General features: G+C 38.1%; 1 protein-coding gene across 1 annotated transcript in view; it reads right to left on the bottom strand.

Annotated features, from left to right (window-relative positions):
* Positions 1-24,517, bottom strand: part of SDHC (succinate dehydrogenase complex subunit C) — a 50,546-nt gene that overhangs the window by 17,266 nt on the left and 8,763 nt on the right. Inside the window, exons 3-4 of the mRNA XM_063104722.1 lie at positions 22,546-22,647; positions 13,367-13,428 (exon numbers count right to left, since the gene is read on the bottom strand). Of these exons, the coding sequence (XP_062960792.1) occupies positions 13,367-13,428; positions 22,546-22,647 (164 nt within the window). The remainder of the gene's footprint in view (positions 1-13,366; positions 13,429-22,545; positions 22,648-24,517) is intronic.

Raw genomic sequence — 24,517 nt, 5'->3', positions numbered from 1 at the left:
AGCAGGCTTGTCGAAGTTGAAGAGAGAACCTCTGAACTTGAAGATGGGCTGTATGAAATAACACAAGCAGACAAAAAAAAAAAAAAGAATCAAAGACATTGAAGAAAATCTGAGAGAGATATCAGACAACCTTAAGTGCTCAAATATCCGAGTCATGGGTATTCCAGAAGGGGAGGAAAACGGAGATTGCATTGAAAACATATTCAACAAAATAGTGGCAGAAAACTTCCCACGTATAGGAAAAATCACAGATCTTCAGATCCAGGAAGCTCAACAATCTCCAAACATATTCAACCCAAAAAGACCCTCTCCAAGACATGTTATACTCAAATTGACAAAACTCAGAGACAAAGAGAGAATCTTAAAAGCTGCAAGAGAGAAGCGTCAAATCACCTATAAGGGAGCCCCAATCAGGCTAACATCAGACTTTTCATCACAAACGCTAAAAGCTAGAAAGGAATGGGATGATATATTCAAAATACTAAAAGACAAAGATTGCCAACCAAGAATACTCTACCCTGCAAGGCTATCCTTCCGAAATGAAGGGCAAATAGTATATTTCTCAGACAAATAAAAACTGCGGGAGTTCACTACCACACGACCACCCTTACAAGAAATCCTCAAGGGAATACTGGGTTTGGTTCCTGAAAAATAACTACCACTGCCATAAAAACCCAAGAAAAATCTAAACCCACTAGTATAATAAAAATGGCATTCATGAAGAGAAAACAAGCAAACAAAAACGCTATCTACAACCTAAGGAACCAACAAACACAGAAACCAAACAGTAAATCAGAAAGCAAGGAACAAAAGACACCTAAGACAACCAAACAACCAATAAAATGCTAGGAATAAATCAATACCTTTCAATAACAACTCTTAATGTAAAAGGCTTAAATTCCCCAATCAAAAGACACAGACTGGCTGATTGGATCAAAAAGGAGGACCCAACTATATCCTGCCTACAAGAGACCCACTTCACCCATAAAGATTCACACAGACTAAGAGTGAAAGCATGGAAAAAGATTTACCATGCAAACAGAAAAGAAAAACGAGCTGGAGTAGCTATTCTTATATCTGACAAAATAGACTTTAAACTAAAAACCATAAAATGAGACAATGAGGGACACTACATAATGATAAAAGGACTGATCCATCAAGAAGACATAACAATCATAAATATGTACGCACCCAATGTTGGAGCAGTCAGATTTATAAAACAAACTCTATTAGATCTAAAGAAGGCAATAGACACTAATACCATAATAGCAGGGGACCTGAACACCCCACTGTCAATATTAGACAGATCATCTAGGCAAAGAATCAGTAGAGAAACACAAGATCTAAACAAGACTCTAGACCAATTGGAATTGGCAGATATCTACAGAACATTCCACCCAACAACCTCAGAATATTCATTCTTCTCATCAGCACATGGATCATTCTCCAGGATAGATCACATATTAGGTCACAAATCAAGTCTCAATAAATTCAAAAAAATTGGAATTATCCCATGTATCTTCTCAGACCACAATGGATTAAAACTAGAAATTAATAACAAATGAAACTCTGGAAACTATACAAACACATGGAAATTAAACAGCATTCTACTTAATGACATATGGGTCCAAGAAGAAATCAAGCAGGAAATCAAAAAATTTATTGAAACTAATGAAAACAATGATACATCATACCAAAACCGGTGGGATACTGCAAAAGCAGTATTGAGGGGAAAATTTATTGCATTAAACGCTCACCTCAGAAGAATGGAAAGATGGCAAGTGAACAACCTAACACTTCACCATAAAGAACTAGAAAAACAAGAACAATCCAAACCTAAAGTTAGCAGACGGAAAGAAATCATTAAGATCAGAGCAGAACTGAATGAAATTGAAAACCAAAAAACAATTCAAAAGATCAACGAATCAAAAAGTTGGTTTTTTGAAAAGATAAATAAAATTGACAAACCATTAGCATGGCTAACAAAAAAAAGAAGAGAGAAGACTCAAATAACAAAAATTAGAAATGAAAAAGGCGATATTACAACTGATTCATCTGAAATACAAGGAATCATTCGAGACTACTATAAACAACTATACGCCAACAGATTTGAAAATCTGGAGGAAATGGATAAATTTCTGGACACACACAAGCTCCCAAAACTGAACCATGAAGACGTAGAAAATTTGAACAGACCAATAACAATAAAGGAGATTGAAGCTGTTATCAGAAGGCTCCCAACAAAGAAAAGCCCAGGACCAGATGGATTCACAGCAAAATTTTACCAAACATTCAAACAGGAATTGACACCGATTCTTTACAAACTATTCCAAAAGATTGAAATGGACGCAAATCTCCCAAACTCATTCTATGAAGCAAACATCATTCTGATACCAAAACCAGGTAAAGATATAACCAAAAAAGAAAACTACAGGCCGATATCCTTGATGAATATAGATGCAAAAATCCTCACTAAAATACTAGCAAACAGAATACAGCAACACATACGTAAAATTATTCACCACGATCAAGTGGGATTCATCCCAGGGATGCAAGGTTGGTTCAACATACGCAAATCAATAAATGTGATACACAATATTAATAAACTCAAACACAAGGACCATATGATCATCTCTATAGATACTGAAAAAGCATTTGATAAAGTTCAGCACTCATTCATGACAAAGACCCTCTATAAGTTAGGTGTAGAGGGAAAGTATCTCAACATAATTAAAGCCATATATGCCAAACCCACTGCCAATATCATCCTGAATGGGGAAAAGCTGAAAGCTTTTCCTTTAAGAACAGGAACTAGACAAGGATGCCCACTCTCACCACTCCTATTCAACATAGTGTTGGAAGTACTAGCCAGAGCAATCAAAGAAGAGAAGGAAATAAAGGGCATCCAGATTGGAAAAGATGAAGTCAAACGGTCCCTGTTTGCAGATGACATGATCCTATATATCAAACAGCCTAAAACCTCTACAAAAAAACTGTTGGAATTGATAAATGATTTCAGCACAGTAGCAGGATACAAAATCAACACACAAAAATCAGTAGCATTTCTTTTCTCCAATAGTGAACATGCAGAACGAGAAATCAAGAAAGCCTGCCCATTTACAATAGCCACCAAAAAAATAAAATACTTAGGAATTGAGTTAACCAAGGAGGTGAAAAATCTCTATAATGAGAACTACAAACCACTGCTGAGAGAAATTAGAGAGGATACAAGAAGATGGAAAGTTATCCCATGCTCTTGGATTGGAAGAATCAACATAGTGAAAATGTCCATACTACCCAAAGTGATATACAAATTCAATGCAATCCCCATCAAAATTCCAAAGACATTTTTCTCAGAAATGGAAAGAACTATACAGACATTTATATGGAATAATCAAAGACCACATGTAGCCAAAGCAATGCTGAGCAAAAAAAATAAAGCTGGAGGCATAACACTACCTGACTTTAAGCTATACTACCAAGCTATAATAATCAAAACAGTATGGTACTGGCATAAAACAGACACACTGATCAATGGAATAGAATAGAGAATCCAGAAATCAACCCACACACTTACTGCCATCTGATATTTGACAAAGGCACCAAGCCTATTCACTGGGGAAGGGACTGCCTCTTCAGCAAATGGTGCTGGGATAACTGGATATCCATATGCAGGAGAATGAAACTAGATCCATACCTCTCACCACATACTAAAATCAACTCAAAATGGATTAAGGATTTAAATATACACCCTGAAACAATAAAACTTCTTAAAGAAAACATAGGAGAAACACTTCAGGAAATAGGACTGGACACAGACTTCATGAATACGACCCCAAAAGCACGGGCAACCAAAGGAAAAATAAACAAATGGGATTATATCAAACTAAAGAGCTTCTGCACAGCAAAAGAAACAATTAACTGAGTTAAAAGACAACCAACAGAGTGGGAGAAAATATTTGCAAAATATACATCTGACAAAGGATTAATATCCAGAATACATAAGGAACTCAAACAACTTTACAAGAAAAAAACAAGCAACCCAACTAAAAAATGGGCAAAAGAGCTAAGTAGGCATTTCTCTAAGCAAGATATACAAATGGCCAACAGACATATGAAAAAATGCTCAACATCACTCAGCATCCGGGAAATGCAAATCAAAACTACACTGAGATACCATCTAACACCAGTTAGGATGGCTAAAATCCAAAAGACTCTGAACAATAAATGCTGGCGAGGTTACGGAGAAAAAGGAACTCTCATACATTGTTGGTGGGACTGCAAAATGGTGCAGCCTCTATGGAAAATGGTATGGAGGTTCCTCAAACAATTGCAGATAGATCTACCATATGACCCAGCTATCCCACTGCTGGGAATATGCCCAGAGGAATGGAAATCATCAAGTCGAAGGTATACCTGTTCCCCAATGTTCATTGCAGCACTCTTTACAATAGCCAAGAGTTGGAACCAGCCCAAATGTCCATCGTCGGATGAGTGCATACGGAAAATGTGGTACATCTACACAATGGAATACTACTCTGCTATAAAAACGAATGAAATACTGCCATTTGCAACAACATGGATGGACCTTGAGAGAATTATATTAAGTGAAACGAGTCAGGCACAGAAAGAGAAATACCACATGTTCTCACTTATTGGTGGGAGCTAAAAATTAATATATAAATTCACACACATACACACACACACACAAAAAAAAACCCGGGGCGGGGGGCAGAAGATATAACAACCACAATTACTTGAAGTTGATACGACAAGCAAAGAGAAAGGACATTGTTGGGGGGGAGGGAGGAGCGGGGGAGGGAGGGAGGTTTTGGTAAGGGGCAACAATAATCAACCACAATGTATATCGACAAAATAAAAGTTAAAAAAAATAAAAATAAAAAAATAAAAAGGAAAAAAAAATAGAAATTAGTGGAATAAAAATGATGGCGCCCCATTTTCTTTGGAAACCACACAAAAGACAAAGGATAATGAGAACCAAAAATAAACTCTTTTTTTTGATGGAAAAAAAAAAAGAAAAGAAAAGCCAAAGGTAAAAATAAGAACTAATAACAACAAATAAAATAAATGATTAAATGTTAAAAAAAAATAAAAAGAAAGAAATACGAGGCCAACAGTTTTCCATAATCACCAAAACATATTTTGGGGAAGACCACAACTCCCAGAGACCCTAATCTGGTAGTTTTGGAATCACATCTAGAACTGTGGTTTCCAAACTGTGCACCACCCTGTATCCGCCAACTGCCAAAAAAATAAAAAAGCCGGCTGTACACCAAAGTGCCCAGGGGTTCCACAGCAAACTTACAGGGGTCCTAAAGGGTATTTTAAATATTCAAGGGAAATACATAATATCTGCTGGACATGATGTGAACCACTAGCTCAAGATAGTACACAGTTTCAACATTAGATGTTAGATTTCTTTCAATGATCACTTCTTTACGAAGCTGGGTTTTCAACAAAAAGCAAGTACTGGTTAGCTCAGTTGGTTAGAGCACAGTCTTGTAAGACCAAGGTCAAGGGCTTGAATCCCCACACTGGCAAGCCCCACCCACCCAAAAAGCAAGTACTGCATGAAAATCAATGTGGAACAAGAAATGAGGGTAGTGACAGTGTCCAATCTGATTTCCAAGGCTTGAGAAGTCATAACAGTGTGGTAATTTAAGAATGAAATAAAAATACTTTTTAAATTTTCTTTTATGTAGATTTTTTTTTTTTCAAATGACTACTAAATTGTTGGGACAAGTTGTTTGGATCTAACTACTTAATAAACAAAACTGTTAGGTATTTCTTTTGACCTACAGGCACCATGAAAAAAATTACTGAAGACACTGAGGTACCATGAACAGATAGAGTATGAGAAGGTTTGGGAGAAATATGACCCAAGAGGGTTCAACGTCTTTGACATTGATAAGGAGCTAGAAGATTGCAGTAGTCCCTCCACTAACCTTTGAATTTCAGTGCAAACACAAAGTTCTGAAACTTCAACAGCCACACATATGCCTTAGATATTGGGACAGACTCGGCCCTGATCTATGCACCAAATGGGACAGCAGACTAATAGCTGTGTCCCAGGAATGACCACAGCGATCCATAACCCCTAGAAGGGGGTTACTCTGATATGGCTACCTCATCCTAGGATAACACCACCTATGCTCATACAACCTACCAGTCAGAACTAATGAAAATCCTGGGATGTGATTAAGTGTCCTCAGCATTTGCTTTTCCTGTGAATAACAGAATCATGTCCATCGGTTTAAACAGTTCAAAAGGAGAAGACTGTCTCCAAGTAAATCAAATGTTCTCAAAACCATTCTACTACATAGCCCCACACCAATTTTTTCAAGATCTCTTTGTTCTATCAGTGGGTTTTATTCTTTATTGTGTATTTGTGGTAGTGATTATCAGTTTTTGGATTCTAGATGTAGGACAACTTTGAGGATTTCTTATAGGGCTGGTCATGTGGTGGTGAACTCCCAGAGTTTTTGTTTGTCTGGGAAATACCCTATTTTTCCCTTATTTCTGAAAGATAACCTTGCTGGGTATAGTATTCTTGGTTGGCAGTTTTTTTATTTTAGAATTTTTAATACATCATTTCATTTTCTTCTGGCCTGTAGAGTTTCTATTGAGAAGTCTGCTGTTAGTCTGATAGGGGCTCCCTTATAGGTGACTTGATGCTTTTCTCTTGCTTCTTTAAAGATTCTCTAATTGTCTTTGAGCTTTGCCAGTTTGACTGTAATGTGTCCTGAAGAGGATCTTTTTGGGTTGAACCTGTTGGGGTATCTTTGAGCCTCCTGGATCTGAAGGTACATGTCTCTCCCTATACCTAGGAAGTTTTCCGTTATTATTTCATTAATAGGTTTTTCATGCCTTTTCCTTTCTCCTCTTCTGGAACACCCATGATTCTAATGTTCGTGCACTTAAGTTTGTCTGCTAGCTCTCTTAGATTTTCTTCATTTTTTAAAATTCTTTTTTCCTTTTTTTGTCCATTTCAAAAGGACTATCTTCAAGACCACAAATTCTTTCTTCTGTTTGTTCTAGCCTGCTGCTTAAAAATACAACTGATAGCTTATTTCATTGAATCTTTCAGTTCCATAAGTTCTGCTACATTCTTTTTTTACGGTATTAATCTCTTTGTAAATTTCCTCCTTCATATACTGGAGTTTTTTTTTCTCCTTATGTTATCTAATTGGGTCTTCTATTTTTGGGGGCAGCTGGCCAGTAAGGGGATCTGAACCCTTAGTCTTAGGTGTTGTAATACCACGCTCTAACTGACTGAGCTAACTAACCTCTACCAGCCAGCCCAAACTGAGTCTTCTGGTATCTCAATGAGTTTCCTTAAGATTGTTGCTCATAATTCCTTTTCAGTCATTTCAAGGGTTTCCTGTTCTATAGGGTCTGGTAGTTGAGAATTACTGTATTCTTTTGGAGGTGTCATATTTTCTTGGGTCCTTGTATTACTAGTACCTCTGCATTGACATCTGGTCATCTGGTAGAGCAGTTGCTTCTTTTATTACTCTGAAGCAGGCTTTGAGGAGAGAGACGTCCTCTTCTTTTTTCGGTCTCTGCTGGTGACTCTCCTTGTGTCAATGCAGTCAAGTGTCTGGTAGGCTACCTGCATAGTAGCTGAGGCCACTGCTGTGATGTTGAGCTGCTTTTATGACAGCCATGGCTGTAATGGTGACTGTGGTGGGCCACCCATGCGGAAGTGGTATTTTCGGTTTGCTCTGTTCCCTGCTTCCTGGCAGAAGGGGCTGCCCTTGGCTCCTGCCTAGGACCCCGGGTGGTGCTCTCTTGACTGTTTCTGGGCGGGGGGGGGGGCTGCTCTCTGCTCCTGCTAGGACCCAGAGTGTTGCTCTCTTGTCTGCCCTTGGCTCCTGCCTAGGACCCTGGGCATTGCTCTCTTGCTTACTTCCAGGCAGAGTAGGGTGGCCCTCAGCTCCTCTATAAATAGATTTATGACTCAATACCTAATGTCCTATCTCATGACAAGCCCAGAAGGAAAAAAACAGCCATTTCAGAAGTCCTGTCATTACATTATAAATCTATATGTCCTTTGGCTTTTCTAGAAAACAGAAGGACTGCCTGAGTAGAAGGTCTGCCCATGGATTTAGGCAATCTCTCACTGAAGTTCTGATTCTCCAATCTGACCTGTTTTTATTTTATTTTATTTATTTTTTGCTAGCTGGCCAGTATGGGGACACAAACCCTTGATCTTGGTGTTATAACACCACACTCTAACCAAATGAGCTAACCAGCCAGCTCTCACCTGTTATTAAAGACTGCCCCAAACATTCAGGACCATTCTTATATCTATTCAAGTTAATTGTGCAATTCATTGATAGCTGTATTCAATACCAAAATATCTGTTGTTTAGCATCCTTATTTTCTCTTCCTAATCTCACACTTTCTTATTGCTGGATGTTTCATCTTATTTACCCTTTCCCATTCTCCTTCATTATGGCAGCTTTGGCTATCTGCCTTTCTCAAGGAATTTATCACTATGAAAAATTATGAATATTTTAATCCCTACAGAACTTAAGCTATTAGTTTCCTCTTTCCATCTTTTAAAGCAGTTTGTGAAGTTCTGTTTCAATATTCTATTTTAAAGTCAAACTAGTAGGAACATGCTTTTTAAAATTTATATATTACTGCCACCAAAAAATAAAATCAAATTAATATATTAGCCATAAAATCTCTATGGTCTGAATAAACAACTTAACATGGTTTTGTCTAGGCTAGATTGTCTTGTTACTGGAACAAAGGAGAAAATGAACCTTTAATGGCTTCCCATGATCTACAGGATAAAGTTCCACTTCCTCAGCATGACAGTCAAAGACCCTCACTGTATGGCCCACTTTCCAGCCGAATTTTCTGCCATTTCTGCCATAACACCATCTCAAACAACCAGATCTTGTCATAATTATCCAATGACTCTGGGTGCTTTCCAAACCCTATGTCTTTGCATACGGGAGTTTCTAATGCCCTCTTCCACCTCCTCTTCATGAACTCTCCTATTCATCCTTCTTTCAACTCTCCAAATCCTTCAGAGTATTTGTTGGTCTCTCCTGTGGGATTCCATATCTCTTATTAGAAAGTTATCATGGGGCTGGATGGTTAGCTCAGCTGGTTAGAGGGCAGTGCTATAACACCAAGGTCAAGGGTTCAGATCCCCACACTGGCCAGCCACCAAAAAACAAACAACAAAAATAGTTATCACAGTGCACTATAAATATTTGTCTTACTCCTTAGACTCCTCTTCTCTTGAACGTAGAGCTATACCCAATTACTAATGCATAACAAAGATCAATTACAAGGTAGGAAGAATGAATACTTATAAAGTAGCCACTATGAGCAAAGTGATTTACATGGGTGTGTACATTTAGCAAATAAAGATTTACTAAGCACCTATTGAGTATAAGAGTGTATAAATGATAAATAAGATAAGACGCAGTGCCCATTCTCTGAAAAGTTTACAGTCTAATGAAAGAAACAGATTTATAAAAATTTAACAAACAAAATAATTACAAAAACTACGAACTGTAACAAAAGCTATGCAAAAAACAACCAGTACAATAAGAACACTATGAAAGCACTATGAAATAGAAAATGAGCAAGGGGTCAGGTGAATGAAAAAAGGCAACAAAACACGCAATGGTTCTGGGGTGGAAAAGAGTTTTCTCTATTCAAAAGAATTCAAAGGCCAGTGTGACTGGAACAGAGTATGTAAGGGGAGGAGTGGCAAGAATGAGTTAGGCAAGGGGCCAAATCTGGCAGGGCAAAGGCCATGGTGGAGATGTGATTTTAATCTAAGTGCAAAGGCAAATAAAGTCACTGGAAGATTCTTTTTTTTTAAAAGATGACCAGTAAGGGGATCTTAACCTTGACTTGGTGTTGTCAGCACCACACTCTCCAAGTGAGCAAACCGGCCATCTCTATATAGGGATCCGAACCCGTGGCTTTGGTGTTTATCAGCACCACACTCTCCCAAGTGAGCCATGGGCTGGCCACAGTCACTGGAAGATTCTAAGCAAGGGAATGACATGATTCCATTTATTTTCAAAAGATTTTTCTTGCTGTTGTGTGAAAAATGTATGGAAGGAGGGCCACAAGAATGTAAAGATCATAGTTGCTGAAACTTCATTTCAGGCCAAATGATCCAATTCCTCTTGTAATTTGGTCCAGTGCACATCACCTCCTAAGAGATGATCTATTAAACGCTATTAAATTGATCATCCTTTTCATCCTTGTTTCCACAAGTCAACACCCAGTGTATAAAGTTTCTTGAAATCCCATCAATTCTGACACAGCCATTATTAATATGCCCATTTTATAAGAAATAAACGAAGGTTTTAGAGAGTTAAGTAATGTGCCTAAGTCATTCACCTAGCAAAAACCTGTTCCCTTCCAGTTTTGAAGGAGAGATTTTAGCATTAGAAGGAACAGAGTAACTAGTGCCTATAGAAAACAGCTACTGTAATGTAATTAGGTGCTATCATGGAATTAGAGGAGAAGGTTTGGGAAAAATAGGACACATGCTGATAAATGCAAGGCCTTCAAGGGGCAAAGAGAAAAAAGGAAACAGTTATTAAGTACAGCTGTGAAAAATATTTAACTTTAGCTATGATCAGCAAATAATTTTTTATCATTACAGTCTATAAAAGAATCACCATCGTTTTTTATCATTCAATGGTGACAATTATAGTAAAATAAGGGAAAACTATAGACTAATAAACTGCTCTTATTCTCCCAATGACTTTTAGGATTAAATCTGCTCATCAATACCACCAAACTGAGCAGAAGGCATCAATCTAAAATTTTTTAAATTAATATGAAAATTTCTTTCTCTAAGCAAGCAGTAATTATGAATTTAGAGTTAGAATGGCCTAACCTTGAAATTTATCCTATCAGTTCAGTACAAGTAGGTTAAAAACCAGGAACTACACAGAATTCCTAGGCAACACCAATCATTCTTACACCTGGATTCCATCATCCCTTTATCAACCAAAGGAATGACAGCATCAGATCTCAGATAGTTCCTATCCTTATTTGATTAGCAACTAATTAGCAGAGATGTAGCTTCAGATAATTCCTGCCAGTGTCAGCAGCAGCTCCCTAAATACAGGATCCCTATACTAGAGTCACTAGCCCTGCTAATGATCATTTCAGTAAATATATAGTCTATAAGCCCAGGAAGGGCCTTGAAATATATGAAAACCAGAAAGAAGAGCACTTTTTCAATACCACCAAAACAAAAGTCAAGAGAAATTCCCTTTCCTACCTTGACAGCTCTATCTGGCACCAAATTTCAGGAGCAAGAGCACACTACAAGCTAGGACCTGAAAGCTGCCATCTTCTCTACTCCATACAAATGGGCCGTCTCCTGGCAAGCTGGTAATGATGCCTGATGTGATGAATCAAACTTGGGCTTTGCTCCCAGACTAAAGTACCAAAAGAAGGGGCTCAGAGTTTATATAAGGTAAAAGAGTGAAGATTCTGTCTCTCAGGTATATGACCTCATACAGATTCTAGGCAAAATATTTTCTCTTATTCCCTACAATGAAGTTAAAGACATATCAGAGAACTATCCACAGGAGAAAAGACTTTGTATAACACAGTAGGAATTTATAAGCTGTTCCAAATCATAAGCTCATTTTCTTTTGCCAGCAAAGGGCCTAGGATTATTAATTTGGAACAGAAGCTTATTGAATATGTGCTAAGAGGTTGTTTGTACATTTCTTTTAGAAAGCAGTCCACCAAGGCTGGCCAGTTAGCTCAGTTGGTTAGAGCATGGTGCTGACAGAAAGCACTCCACCAATCTTAGTTAGTTCCTCCTATAGATATATGGGAGTTGTATCACCTCTGCTGGGAGACAGCACAAGTTCTCCAGGTTTCTCAAGGAGACTGACGGAGAACAAATTCAGATTTACCTATGCAGCACTCTAATGCCTGATAACCACTTCTTGCTCCCAATGAACTGAGTAGCTTTCAGCTGAACTAGTAATCATCTAATACAGAAACATCAGTGTTGAAATACAATACTAGTTAGGTAGTTATTATAGTCAGTATGCAGGGAAGCAAATAAGATACTTCCAGAGCCTGAAAATATGATTACACACTGAACCAAAATTTAGGACACAAATATATCAAAATGGGTATTAACAGAAAAAGAGTGGTATTCATTTTGCAGTCAGCAAAGAATTATTGAATATCTACTGCACTCTAGATATCATACTAGGTGACAAAAATACAAACAGATGCAATCTAAGCCCTCATAGAGCATACAATCCAGTAAGGAAGAATGACCATAAACAAGTAAATTACAACTGTGGTGACTGTTATGGAAGGAAAAACCAGAATGCTTTGAGAGTATGTATCTAGGAAACCTAATCTAGTTTTTGGTTTTGGTGGGGTGGGAAGCAACGTATGTGGTAAGGATAAAGGAAAGCTAAAAAAACAAAAATATAGGGCCGGCCCATGGCTCACTTGGGAGAGTGTGGTGCTGATAACACCAAGGCCATGGGTTTGGATCCCTATATAGGGATGGCCAGTTGGCTCACTTGGGAGAAAGTGGTGCTAACAACACAAGTCAAGGGTTAAGATCCCCTTACTAGTCATCTTTTAAAAAAAAAGAAAAGAAAAAGAAAAAAATATGTCTGTCTCCAGCACTAGCTAGAGAAAATTTAAAAATCTAGCCAATCCTCTTGTAAAGTATATCCTACTGTGAAAAAGTATCTCCTACATGAGATCCCAGAAACCTATTTATAATCTGCACTCCATATAATAAACCCTCCTACCTGAAAAGGATTTACTAACTAAGACCAGTATACAATTCACTCTGCAGCTGTACTTCATATTAATGAATAAATATAAATGAATAAATAGGTACTCTGGTCTATAAACCAAGATTTTGTGAGATTGGTTAATGAGTTAATCTTTGGGGCCTGATCAATTCTAAGTGACAAGAATGAGTGCTAAAACTGAATTTCTGGAAGAATAATGTTGATGACTGATCTTGGACTGTGTTTTGTCAATGATCAGTCATCCAGCTCACCTCTATTACATTTCTATCTCTGCTCTCTGTAATATCAGTAAATATAATATCAGGAAGTGCTAGGGGAATGAATTAAATATCTGCTAAGAAAAGCATAATGGGAACTCATAATTGTTTAAGAGATGAATGAACAATAAGCTTAAAGAGACTCATCATTTCCTCTAAATCAAGTTGCTGAGTTTCAAAGGAGGCAGTGACAGAGACACAGAAAAGCAAAGTTCTTCAAAGAAGTGTGTGTGTGTGTGTGTGTGTGAATGTGTGTGCATGCATATATACATAAAAACACGTCCATACCTGTACTCAAGGCAATACCGGTGCCACGGTGGCAAATGGACATTGCCATGGGAAGAGACCATCTGCAAAGAAATACACAAAGACAATTTTTAAAAGGAAAAGATGATACTATAGTAGATAGTCCACCTTGGCAAGAGAACATAAACTAATTCTGAAATAGGCACTATTTAAAAAAAAAAAACAGCTTTCACATTCCTGTGTTTCTACTTTCTAATTTGAAAACAGGAAAACTGGTTTACTTAAGGAGAAGCGTCCTTCCCTTTTATCAGATTACATCACCAATAGAGCTGAGAAGAGGAAACAGTTATAAATCCAACTTCTTTCACAAAGATAAACATGGGTCAAGGATTCAACCACCTGAGTCTTTCTGTTTCTCCAGTCATAACCCTGAAGTAGAAGAAAACCTAAGTGAGTTTTATTTATCCATGGCTTCATATAATATATGGTCATCTTTGAATTATCCCTTATTATATGACCCAAAATATCCAAATTGAGCATACCATTTATTCTGCAATAAATGACCTATCTCCAATTTTTTATATCCAGTTTTGCCGGATTTAGTATATACTTCTTAATACACAGTTCTGAAATACTTTGTCATCAAACCCCTTTTTAAATCATGAATCATCATTTGCCAAAGTGCTTCCATAGAAGGACAACCAACATTGTTATTTTAGACCTAGTTCTCATGCTCAAGAGGGAACTGGTTGGTAAAATGGAAAGAACAGGAGTCTTTGGAGAAAGTTAATATTCACCCTGAAATGTTAGTTAGACAAGGAATACTAAGTATAATCAGACCACATACTCAACACTGTAAATAGAAACAACTTAAGGTTGAAAGGATCTCAAAAAGAAATTCTACCTATGTAATAAAAATGGTCACAGTGAATAAGAAAGGAGTAACGTCCAAAGAAACCAAAAAACCTGGCTAGATACCAAAGTAATTAACTCAGATTTAACATGATAAATAAAAAGGTAGACGAAGAGCCACATAATCAAGGACAAACAGAGGACAGCAGCATAATATGGTAAGAAGAGTCTGGAGACTAAAGCCCAGAATGAGCCGAGGCTTGCAAAAATGTAAAGGATAACAAATAGTCTTTTAAAATTGTATCTTGGGAAGAAAGCCTCCTAACTGGGATGAGCAATTTTATGTTAATTGATGACAGAGTACAAAACAGATTGTACAACTATTTTATTTGTCAAAGAGAATGATTATCAAACTGAAGAAGAAAGAATATTGATTGGAAAGAAATGAAGCCCTAAAGAGGTAAGGAAATTATGACATCACTCAGCATTCCAAATGCACTTAGGGCTGCCAGCCCAGACTAATTTAATCTCATGACTGAAAGAGTTAACAAAAGAAACATAAGCACCATTCTGATAATCTTTCAGACACACTGGTATGGAAAATGGGAGTGATATGATGTGAAACTGCTAAATTCAAGTATTACCCTAATTTTCAAAAATGGTTAAAACCATAGCCTGGTTAGCCTAGCACTGAGTAGGAAAAGGAGATTTTATTTTCCAGAAATAACTACATTATTTCCAGTCCCACATGATCTTCCAGAACCTTGTCATTTCTCACCAGGCAAGTATTCAGCCCCTTCCCTTGAACCTGGGCAGGACTTCATGATTGATTGCCTCAAGAAATAGAATGCAGCAGAAGTGATGTTGCATGACTTCCAAATTTCCCTTTCTGTCTGATGCTGAGAAAGCCCTAAGTAGAACTTCTGGAAAGGCCCATGTGGAGAGAAAATAAGGGCCTTGATATGAACTGAATTGTATCCCGAGTTTTACGTATTAGAAGTCTGATCCCCACTGTGACTGTTAAGAGGATGAGAAATCCTATTATGGTAATTGAAAGGTAGGGCCTTGAAGAGATGAGAAGATTCTGAGGATAATGCCCTAATGAATGGATTAATAATCGTGGTCATCAGCATGGTTCTGAGGGCTTTAAAAGGACAGCATATAAGAGTCCCTCCCTTTCTGTTTCTGACATCTTGCAATGTGATACCCTGTGTTGCTGAAGTCACCACCAAGGAAGACTCTCACCAGATGTGTTCCCTAGACTCTGGACTTCCTAGCCTCAGAAACTGTAAGCAGTAAACTTTTTTTTCTTACAAATTACCCAGTTCCAGGTATTTTGTTATAAGCAACAGAAATGGACTAATACAGGCCCCTTCCTAAAGCCAGAATCAACCCAAGACATAAGTGAATGGATCTCCAGATTAATTCAGCCCCCAGCCTTTGTGTTTTCCATCAGAGGCCCTAGACATCATGGAGCAGAGACAAGTCATCCCCACAGTTCCCTGTTCAAATATTCGGTAAGAGTCTAGTATAGAAAATCAAGATATATTTTCCAGGAAATACTGAGATCCTCTTCAGCAAGGTAACATCTTATTTACCTTTGCATTTCCAACTCCTAAGAGTACCAATCACACTGTGAGCAATCAAAAACAATAAACAAAAAAATGTGTGATGCTGATAACACCAAGGTCCAGGGTTCAATCCCTATACCTGCCAGCCACCAAAAAAACCCCAAAACGAACAAAAATCTATTCACATGAACTGTACTAACTTTATTTCCTTTTTTGACTTTGTTAATAAAATGTTACACAAAGAAAAGCTAGAGATATAGAATATATGAATTTCAGCAAGTGATCTAAAAATTGTGCTTCAGGGCCAGCCCCGTGGCTCACTCAGGAGAGTGTGGTGCTGGTAGCACCAAGGCCGCGGGTTCGGATCCTATATAGGGATGGCCAGTGCACTCACTAGCTGAGTATGGTGCAGGCAACACCAAGCCAAGGGTTGTGATCCCCTTACCGGTCAAAAACAAAAAAAAGATAAAAATTGTGCTGTAATGCACACTTCAAGAAAGTAAAAGCTTTGCATATTCCCCAAAGGAGATATACAAATGGCCAATAAGTACATGAAAAGATGCTCAACATCACTTATCATTTACATCCACACCTCTTCTAAAAGAATCTAAGAGTTACTAATAAAAAATATGATTTCAGATATTTTAGACATCTGTCCCTGACATGTCACCCTGGAAACAACTCCATATTCCCCTGTTGTTTCTTTTTTCCACAAGTATACCTGGAGTTCCATACTGTAGTGGATTGAATAATGTCCCCCCAAAACTCCCTGAAGCTTGAATTGTATCCCCCAAGTTTTATGTATGAGAAACTTAGCCCCCACTGTGACTCTTAAGAGGGTGGGAAATCCTGTTATGGTAATCGAACGGTGGAGCCTTGAGGAAGTGATTAGATTGAAGGATGTGCAGTAGTGAATGGATTAAAAATGGTGGTCAGGGGCACGGTTCTGAGGGCGTTAAAAGAAGAGGAGAGTCTGCCTTTGTCTCTCTCTCTCTTTTCTCTCTGCTTCCACCATCATGCAATGTGAGATCCATGAGTCACAGTAGCCACTACTAGATGGACCTTGGACTTCTCAGCCTCAGAAACTGTAAGCAGTAAATGTTTTCTTTATAAATCACCCAGTTGCAGGTATTTTGTTATAAGCAACAAAAACAGACTAATACACATACTGAAAGAGAAAACAAGGTAGTGAAAGACTCACCCCACCAACCTATTACCATTCCTCATAAAACCTGTGAAAAAAGGCTAGGGCTTTAAATACAAATTCAGAATAATTTGGGATGTACTTTACCATTATAATCCTCCCCCAAATCTTTTATCTCTTAAAAAAAAAAGTTTCACCAAAAAGCAAGAATTGAGATCACTTATTAGCCTCTTTCTGTTTTAGTAGAATGTCCAGTTTCTGCAAACAGAATTATTCCTGGAATCTGGCTTGGAAAAAAACTAAAGGGTTGTGGTATTTGTGGAGGTGGTTAAAAAATGGCCAGCTTCCCTGGCAGGAACCCAAGTAAAGAGGATAGCAGTGCTCAAGATGCTTTGCTGGGTTGGCTAAAATAAAGCAGATCTACAGGGACTTTGCTTAGAAGACACCAGCAAAAACAGTCATTAATGCCACTTGTGAGGGCAAGTAACTGAAATACATGCATGTATATGTATATACTTACATATACAGATGTGGAGTGTGTGTGCGTGCATGTATGTGTGCGTGTGATTGCATACATATATATCCTAGCTCTATCCACTGAGAAGGACTAGAAGTGAAGACATCTGTTAACAATGAACACATTTAGCTCCCAGATATTGACTTCATGGGAGCCATCCTAAAGAACTACTACTGGCCAAATCTGGGAAAATTTGAATATCAAAACAAATAACAATAGTAACAGAGTATAATCCTTTGGGCAAAATAAGAATCCTTGAGTCCATACTGATAAAGAAAGCAAGCTTTACCCTATTGTAATAATAAATCTAGAAGGTATATGGAATTAGAAAAATCACAATTTGGCAACCATCACATTAATAACTGATTTACGCAAGTACTATAAACAGATGCTGGTGAGTAAATGTAAGATGAGAAATAGAAAATATTTAGAATTTCAAAGTAATTTCCCACAAAATATGTAAATACAACATCCTTGTTCAGTAACTCTACAGTGGAGAAACCTAGCAGACACATCTCAGCCAGTGATAAAAGTTAACATCACCAGTGTAAATCATCATCATGTGCCTACTGACATGATGCACTGAAAAGAGCACAGCATCAATTCAGGGGTATTCCTCCCAAAAATGAATAAATCACAAGGAAACATCAAGGAACCCAAACTGAGGAACATTCTAAAAATGTCAAGGTCATAAGGAAAGACTAAAAAATTGTTTCATACTGAAGATTAGAGAGACATGACAACTAAATATAATACACAATTATGGGTTCAATCTTGGACCTACAAAGGACATTACTGGGACAACTGGAAAATCTGAATAGGACATAAAGTGTAGATAGTAACATTGGAGCAATGTTAATTTTCTGATTGTGATCGTTGTACTGTGGAAAGTGTCTTTCAGTTGAGGAAACACATGCCCAAGTATTAAGGAGTTATGGGAGGCAGAATAATGGCACCCCTAAAAAGATGTCCACGTTCTAATCCCTAAAATCTATGAATATGTTACCTTATATGGCAAAGGGGAATTAAGGTTGAAGATGAAATTAAGGTTGCTAATAAGCTGACCTTAAGATAAAGAGATTATCCTGCATTGTCCAGATGGGTCCAGTGTAATCAAAGGGTCTTTAAAAGTAAAAGAGGCTGGGCCGACCTCGTGGCGCACTCGGGAGAGTGCGGCACTGGGAGCGCAGGGACGCTCCCGCTGCGGGTTTGGATCCTATATAGGAATGGCCAGTGCGCTCACTGGCTGAGCGCGGTGCAGGCGACACCAAGCCAAGGGTTGTGATCCCCTTACTGGTCACGAAAAAGACAAGGAAAAAAAAAAAAAAAGTAAAAGAGGCTGGCAGAAGGGAGTCAGAGAAGAAATGTGATGATGGAAGCAGGGTCAATATGATGTGATGGGAGAACTTGATCCACGATTGCTGGTTCTAAATATAGTGGAAGGAGGCCACAAGCCAAGGAATTTGAGCACCCTCTAGAAGCTTGAAAAGGCAAGGAAATGGATTCTTCCCTAGAGCCTCAAGACAGGAACATGGCCCTGTCAACCTGTCAACACCTTGATTTTAGCCCAGGGAGACCTTTGTCAGACTTCTGACTTACAGAACTGTAAGATAATAAAGTTGTGGGTTTTGTTTTTTTTTTTTTTTACAGAAAATTTGTGTTGTTTTAAGCCACTTAGTTTGTAGTCATTTGTTATGGCAGCAACTAAAAAGCTAATACAGATTGTGATGCCTGGACCTAGGGTACTGCTGTAACAAATACCCAAAACTGTGGGAGTGACTTTGGAATTGAGCAGTGGGAAGAGTCTGGAAGAATTTTTAGGACCATGATAGAAAAGGCCTAGATTTCCTTAATAGAATTATGAATATTGTATTGGCGAGGATATGGAGAAACTGGAACCCTCATACACTGCTGGTATAAATGTAAAATGGTGCAGCCACTTTGGAAAACAGTCTGGAAGTTCCTCAAAATGTTAAACATAGAGTTGCCATATGATGCAGCAATCCCACTCCTAGGTATATACCCAAGAGAAATAAAACATACGTCCACACAAAAACTTGCATATGAATTGTCATGGCTGCATTATTTATAATAACCAAAAAGTGGGAAAAGCTCCAATGTCCATGATTTGATGAACAGGTAGATAAAACGTGGTATGTCCACACAGTGGAATATTATTCAACCATAAAAAGGAACAAAGTATTGATACATGCTAAAACATGGATGAACTTTAAAAACATTATAAGAAGCCGCCAGTCACAAAGGACCACATATTGTATGACTCCATTTATATGAAATGTTCAGAATAGGCAAGTTTACCGAGATGGAAAGTAGGTAAGTGATCGTCTAGAGCTGGGAGGGATAGGAGATTGGCAGTAATGGCTAAGAGGTATGAGGTTTCTTTTTGGGGTGATGAAAACATCCTAAAATTGATTGTGGCGATGGTTGCACAACTCTGAATATACCAAAATCCACTGAATTGTGCACTTTGAATGTGTGAATTGTATAGTATATAAACTATATTTCAAAAAAGCTATTTTAAAAAAAGAAATATGCGGTGCAGGCGACACCAAGCCAAGGGTTCTGATCCCCTTACCAGTCACGAAAAAAAAAAAAAAAAAAGAAATATGGATGTTAATTCAGCTAGTGAGGACTCAGAAGGAAATGAGGAGCACAGTAGAGAAAACACATATTATCTTAGAGAATATCAAATCATTATGAACAGACTGTGGGTAGACATATGGATATTAAAGGCACTACTGGTGAGGGCTCAGAAGGAAATGAAGAACATATTATTAAAAACTTGTGGAAAGGGAGTAGCAGAAAGCTTGGCAGAATTAGATCCTGTGGTAATATGAAAAGCAGAACTTACTGAAAGTACAACCTGGTTTCTTCTTGCTGGTTGTAGTAAAATGCTAAAGGAAAGAGACTGAGGAAAGAATTGTTAAACAAAAAGAAACCAGGACTTGGGAAATTCTCAGCCTTTCCAGATTGAAAAAAAAACCCAAAAAAACCAAAAAAAAAAACAAATTAAGAGATTCACCGTCAAAAGAGAAAAAGCCAAGTGTGTAGCAATACAACTTTCTGTTGATATTTCAGAAGGATCAAAAGACCAGACTATTCAGTCACATAAAAGGCTCTTTGAGGAGATTAAGCATGTTACTTATACATAAATCCCCTGAACCATCTTAGCAGAAGCCAAAAATAGAGATGGGGCTGACCGGTTAGTTCAATTGGTTAGAGTGCGGTGCTGACAACACCAGGGTCCAGAGTTCAGTCCCTGTAATGGCCAGCTGCCAAAAAATAAATAAAAATAAGAGATGGGATTATATAGGAAAGATCTATAAAGCAGCCTTTTGTCAAATGGAGCAAATCCCCATGAAACACAGGATAGAGCCACAAGGCTCTTAAGAATGTTATACCAACAAAAATACTGCCAGTATGAACTAAAAGTGACAAAGAGAAGATGAAATGAAAGAAGGCTGTCATACCCCTAAAATTCTACAGGCAAGAAACAGGCTGTCAAAACTACTCAGCTGCAAAAACGTACTACCTTTCATGAGAAAGGAAGGATGGAGAGTGGAGCCAGAAGCCCACTGGGCGTTACCAACAGCACCAAAGGATTATTCTCAGGCCTTGAAACCAAATGGAGTTTGCCTGGCTAGATTTCAAAATTGCTTGGAACCAGACTCCTTTTTTCCTTCCATTTTCTCTCTTTGAATAGGAATGTCTATAACTGTTATCCTACGTCTGTCCCACAACTGTATTTTGGGTACAGGTAACTCATTTCTTGAGTTTCACAGATGAAGAGAAAATGTGCCTCAGAAGGAATTAGACCCAGAGCTTCATCCATACGTGATTTATATGATGAGATTTAGATGAAATTTTAAGACTGTGAGTTGATGCTGTGACAGGCTGAAACTTCTGAGGCCATTGGGATGGGGTGAATGTATTTTGTACATGAGACATTCATAATCTTTGGTGGCTAGAAGGTGAACTGTGGTAGGCAGAATAATGCACCTCCCCAAAGGTTTCAATGTCTTAATCCCCAGAACCTGTGAATATATTACATCACCCAAAGGACTCTGAAGATGTGATTAAATTAAAGACCTTGAAATGAGGAGATTGTCCTGGATTATTTGGGTGAGTCTAAATGCAATCACACTGAAAATAGAAGAGGGAGGCAGAAGAAGAGGTCAGAGTGATACAAAGTGAGAAGGTCTGCTGTTGTTTGCTTTGAAGATGGAGGAAGGCCACAAGCCAAGGAATGTGAGTGGCTTCTAGAAACCGGAAAAGGCAAAGAAACAAATTTTTCCTAAGAACCTCGGGAAAGAATGTAGCCCCTGCCAACACCTTAATTTTAGCCTTCTTAGACCTGAATCACACTTCTAACCTACAGAACTACAGAACAATAAATCTGTGCTATTTTGAGCCACTAAATTTGAGAAAATTTGTTACAGCAGCAATAGAAAACTAATATAGGGCTAGCCGATTAGCTCAGTTGGTCAGAGCACAGCCTTATAACACCAAGATCATGGGTTCAGAACCCCATATTGGCCAGCCACCAAAAAAATAAACAAACAAAAAAGAAAACTAATATAGGAGTAATGGGGCATCACCTCTGCAACTTGTTCTTAAGTCATTTAGACATGCTGACAAGTTGGGACTCTGCATAAAGCTACATGGAAACTCAATTATGTCTGCAACTTTTATGTAAATTTGACATTTTTTCAAAATATATTTTTTGGGGGGCCGGCCCGTGGCTCACTCGGGAGAGTGCGGTGCTGATAACACCAAGGCCCCGGGTTCGGATCCCATATAGGGATGGCCGGTTAGCTCACTGGGTGAGCGTGATGCTGACAACACAAAGTCAAGGGTTAAGATCCCCTTACCGGTCATCTTTCTAAAAAAGATAGGAATTACATGTCGACTTACCAGAATTTTCTAAATGGTAGTTTTGCAGGACAGATTACCCTTCTAAGGGCAGAAGATAGTATTTAGTCATCTCCATATAAAAAAGGCCTGAGATAACCCTGTTATCTCCCTCTACCATGAAGAGTTCCACCTCATCTAGGCTAAGAATCAACCTCCAACTTTTACCCACTACCTCTACATTCTCTGGCTCCAGAGCCCTTACCTGTAGATAGTGATATGAGGAGATAAAGGACGGTTTGAACCAGTGTTCTTATTCCAGAACCGTTCCATCTCTTCTTTAGCTGTGGTTCCCAAAGGAACAGCACTAAAATAAAACCAGAAGGTTTAAAATGGATTAAAATTAAGCTTGGTTTAATATTTTACATAACAAAAAGTTAAAAAGCTGCAAAAACCCACTGAATTAGGAAAATACATTCCTCCACTCACCTTATTTTTATGTCATATTTGATTCAATTAATAACCTCAATCATCCAGTGAGGTCATATCAGAGGATAACTCTTTTTTCCAATCCCACCCAATACATAGGCCTAGCAATGAAAGCCCAACTTCTTTCTTGTTGGGCTGCAGGGAAAGTGTAACATTTTAAAACCATTCACATAAATGAATTACCTTTTCCCAAGCCACAGATACTATCTCACATATTACCATCTGTTCTCATCTGGCTTTTCAAGATTGCCTTTCAGGTTCTTGAAAATCAAGAACTGGATTCAGTTTAGTACCTCTGAATAGTTTCTTGGTTTCCCTTGTCACTGGGCTAGGTTGAAACCAACTGTTAAACAGCTATGCTCAACAATTTAATTTATTGTGTGTCTCTATTAAACACAATTTCATCCCTCAAGAAAATATCTCCTACAGATTCCTTATTAATTACAAAAGGAAGTATCAGTAACTTTATAGTAGAAAAAAACCTAGCAGACATTTCCTTATACAAATGATCACAGTTAGAAATCACTGGTAATAGGAGCTGGCCAGTTAGCTCAGTTGGTTAGAGCACAGCCTTATAACACCAAGGTCGAGGGTTTGAATTCCCCATACCGGCCAGTCACCCAAAACACACAAAAAAGAAATCACTGATAACAGAACAAATGGCATCATATGGCCCCTGGCATGATGTACTGAAGATATAACATCATTTACGTATTATTCCTGCCAAAAAATGCATAACCTGAATCTAATCATTAGGAATCAGACAAACCCAACCTGAGAGACACTACAAAACAACTGGCTGTATTCTTCAAAAATGTCAGTGTCATAAAAGGCAAAGGCTAAGAAACAGTTTCAGATTAAAGGATACTAAAGAAATTTAACAACCAAGTACAATGTGTGAGCCTAATTAGATCCTGGATGGTGGAAAGGGAGATTATATTTCTATAAAGTACATTATTTGGGACAAATGTTATATCTGAAAATCAACTGTATATTGGATGAGTTCATTAACATTAAATTTCCTGAATATGATAATTATGCTTGTACAATTATACTGTGTTATATAAAATAATTTCCTTGTTCTTAAGAGAAGTATTTCTTTATTTACTTACTTATTTTTCCTTTTAAGTTATTTTTATTTTTTTAAAATTTATTTTATTTATTGAATCAAAATTGATTATAAATATTTTGGGGGTTGAACGTTGAGATATGCTGAGTAAATCAATATCACTAGCATATATATTGTTACGAATCGTAATTATTCTTTATGCCCCCTGTCCAATCACTCCCCTTCCCCCATTCCTCCCCCTCCCCCCTCTAATTGCCCTAGAATTTTTCTCTCCTTCTGAAAAAACAATGGTTACTCTGTTAATTTGTTGCCTAGATGATCTGTCCAATGCTGAGAGATGTGATCAGGTCCCCCAATATTATCACAGAGCAGATGCTTCTTCTGTCACTCTGAAATGCGTTTTGTGGAAAGAGACATCCTCTTCTTTTCTTTGTCTCTGTTGGTGACTCCTCTTGTGTGAATGCACTCTAGTGGTTGGCAGACCATCTGCGTGGTGGTTGTGGCGTCTAGCCACTTTTGCGGCAGCCATGGTTATTGTGGTGGCTGTGGTGGGCCATCCACGTGTAGGTGTTGTTCTTGGCATGCTCCTTGGCACTGGTGGTGTGCCTGGTTGTGGGGAGTGTCTGGTCCCGTTCTCTATGCCTCTGGTCCCTGGGCAGGCCCCAAGGTGCTGGTGCCA

The sequence above is a fragment of the Cynocephalus volans genome, chromosome 8 (assembly GCF_027409185.1).
Source record: "Cynocephalus volans isolate mCynVol1 chromosome 8, mCynVol1.pri, whole genome shotgun sequence".
Classification (NCBI taxonomy): domain Eukaryota; kingdom Metazoa; phylum Chordata; class Mammalia; order Dermoptera; family Cynocephalidae; genus Cynocephalus; species Cynocephalus volans.
The sequence above is the reverse complement of the archived record's forward strand: the minus strand, read 5'-3'. Positions and strand labels throughout refer to the sequence as shown.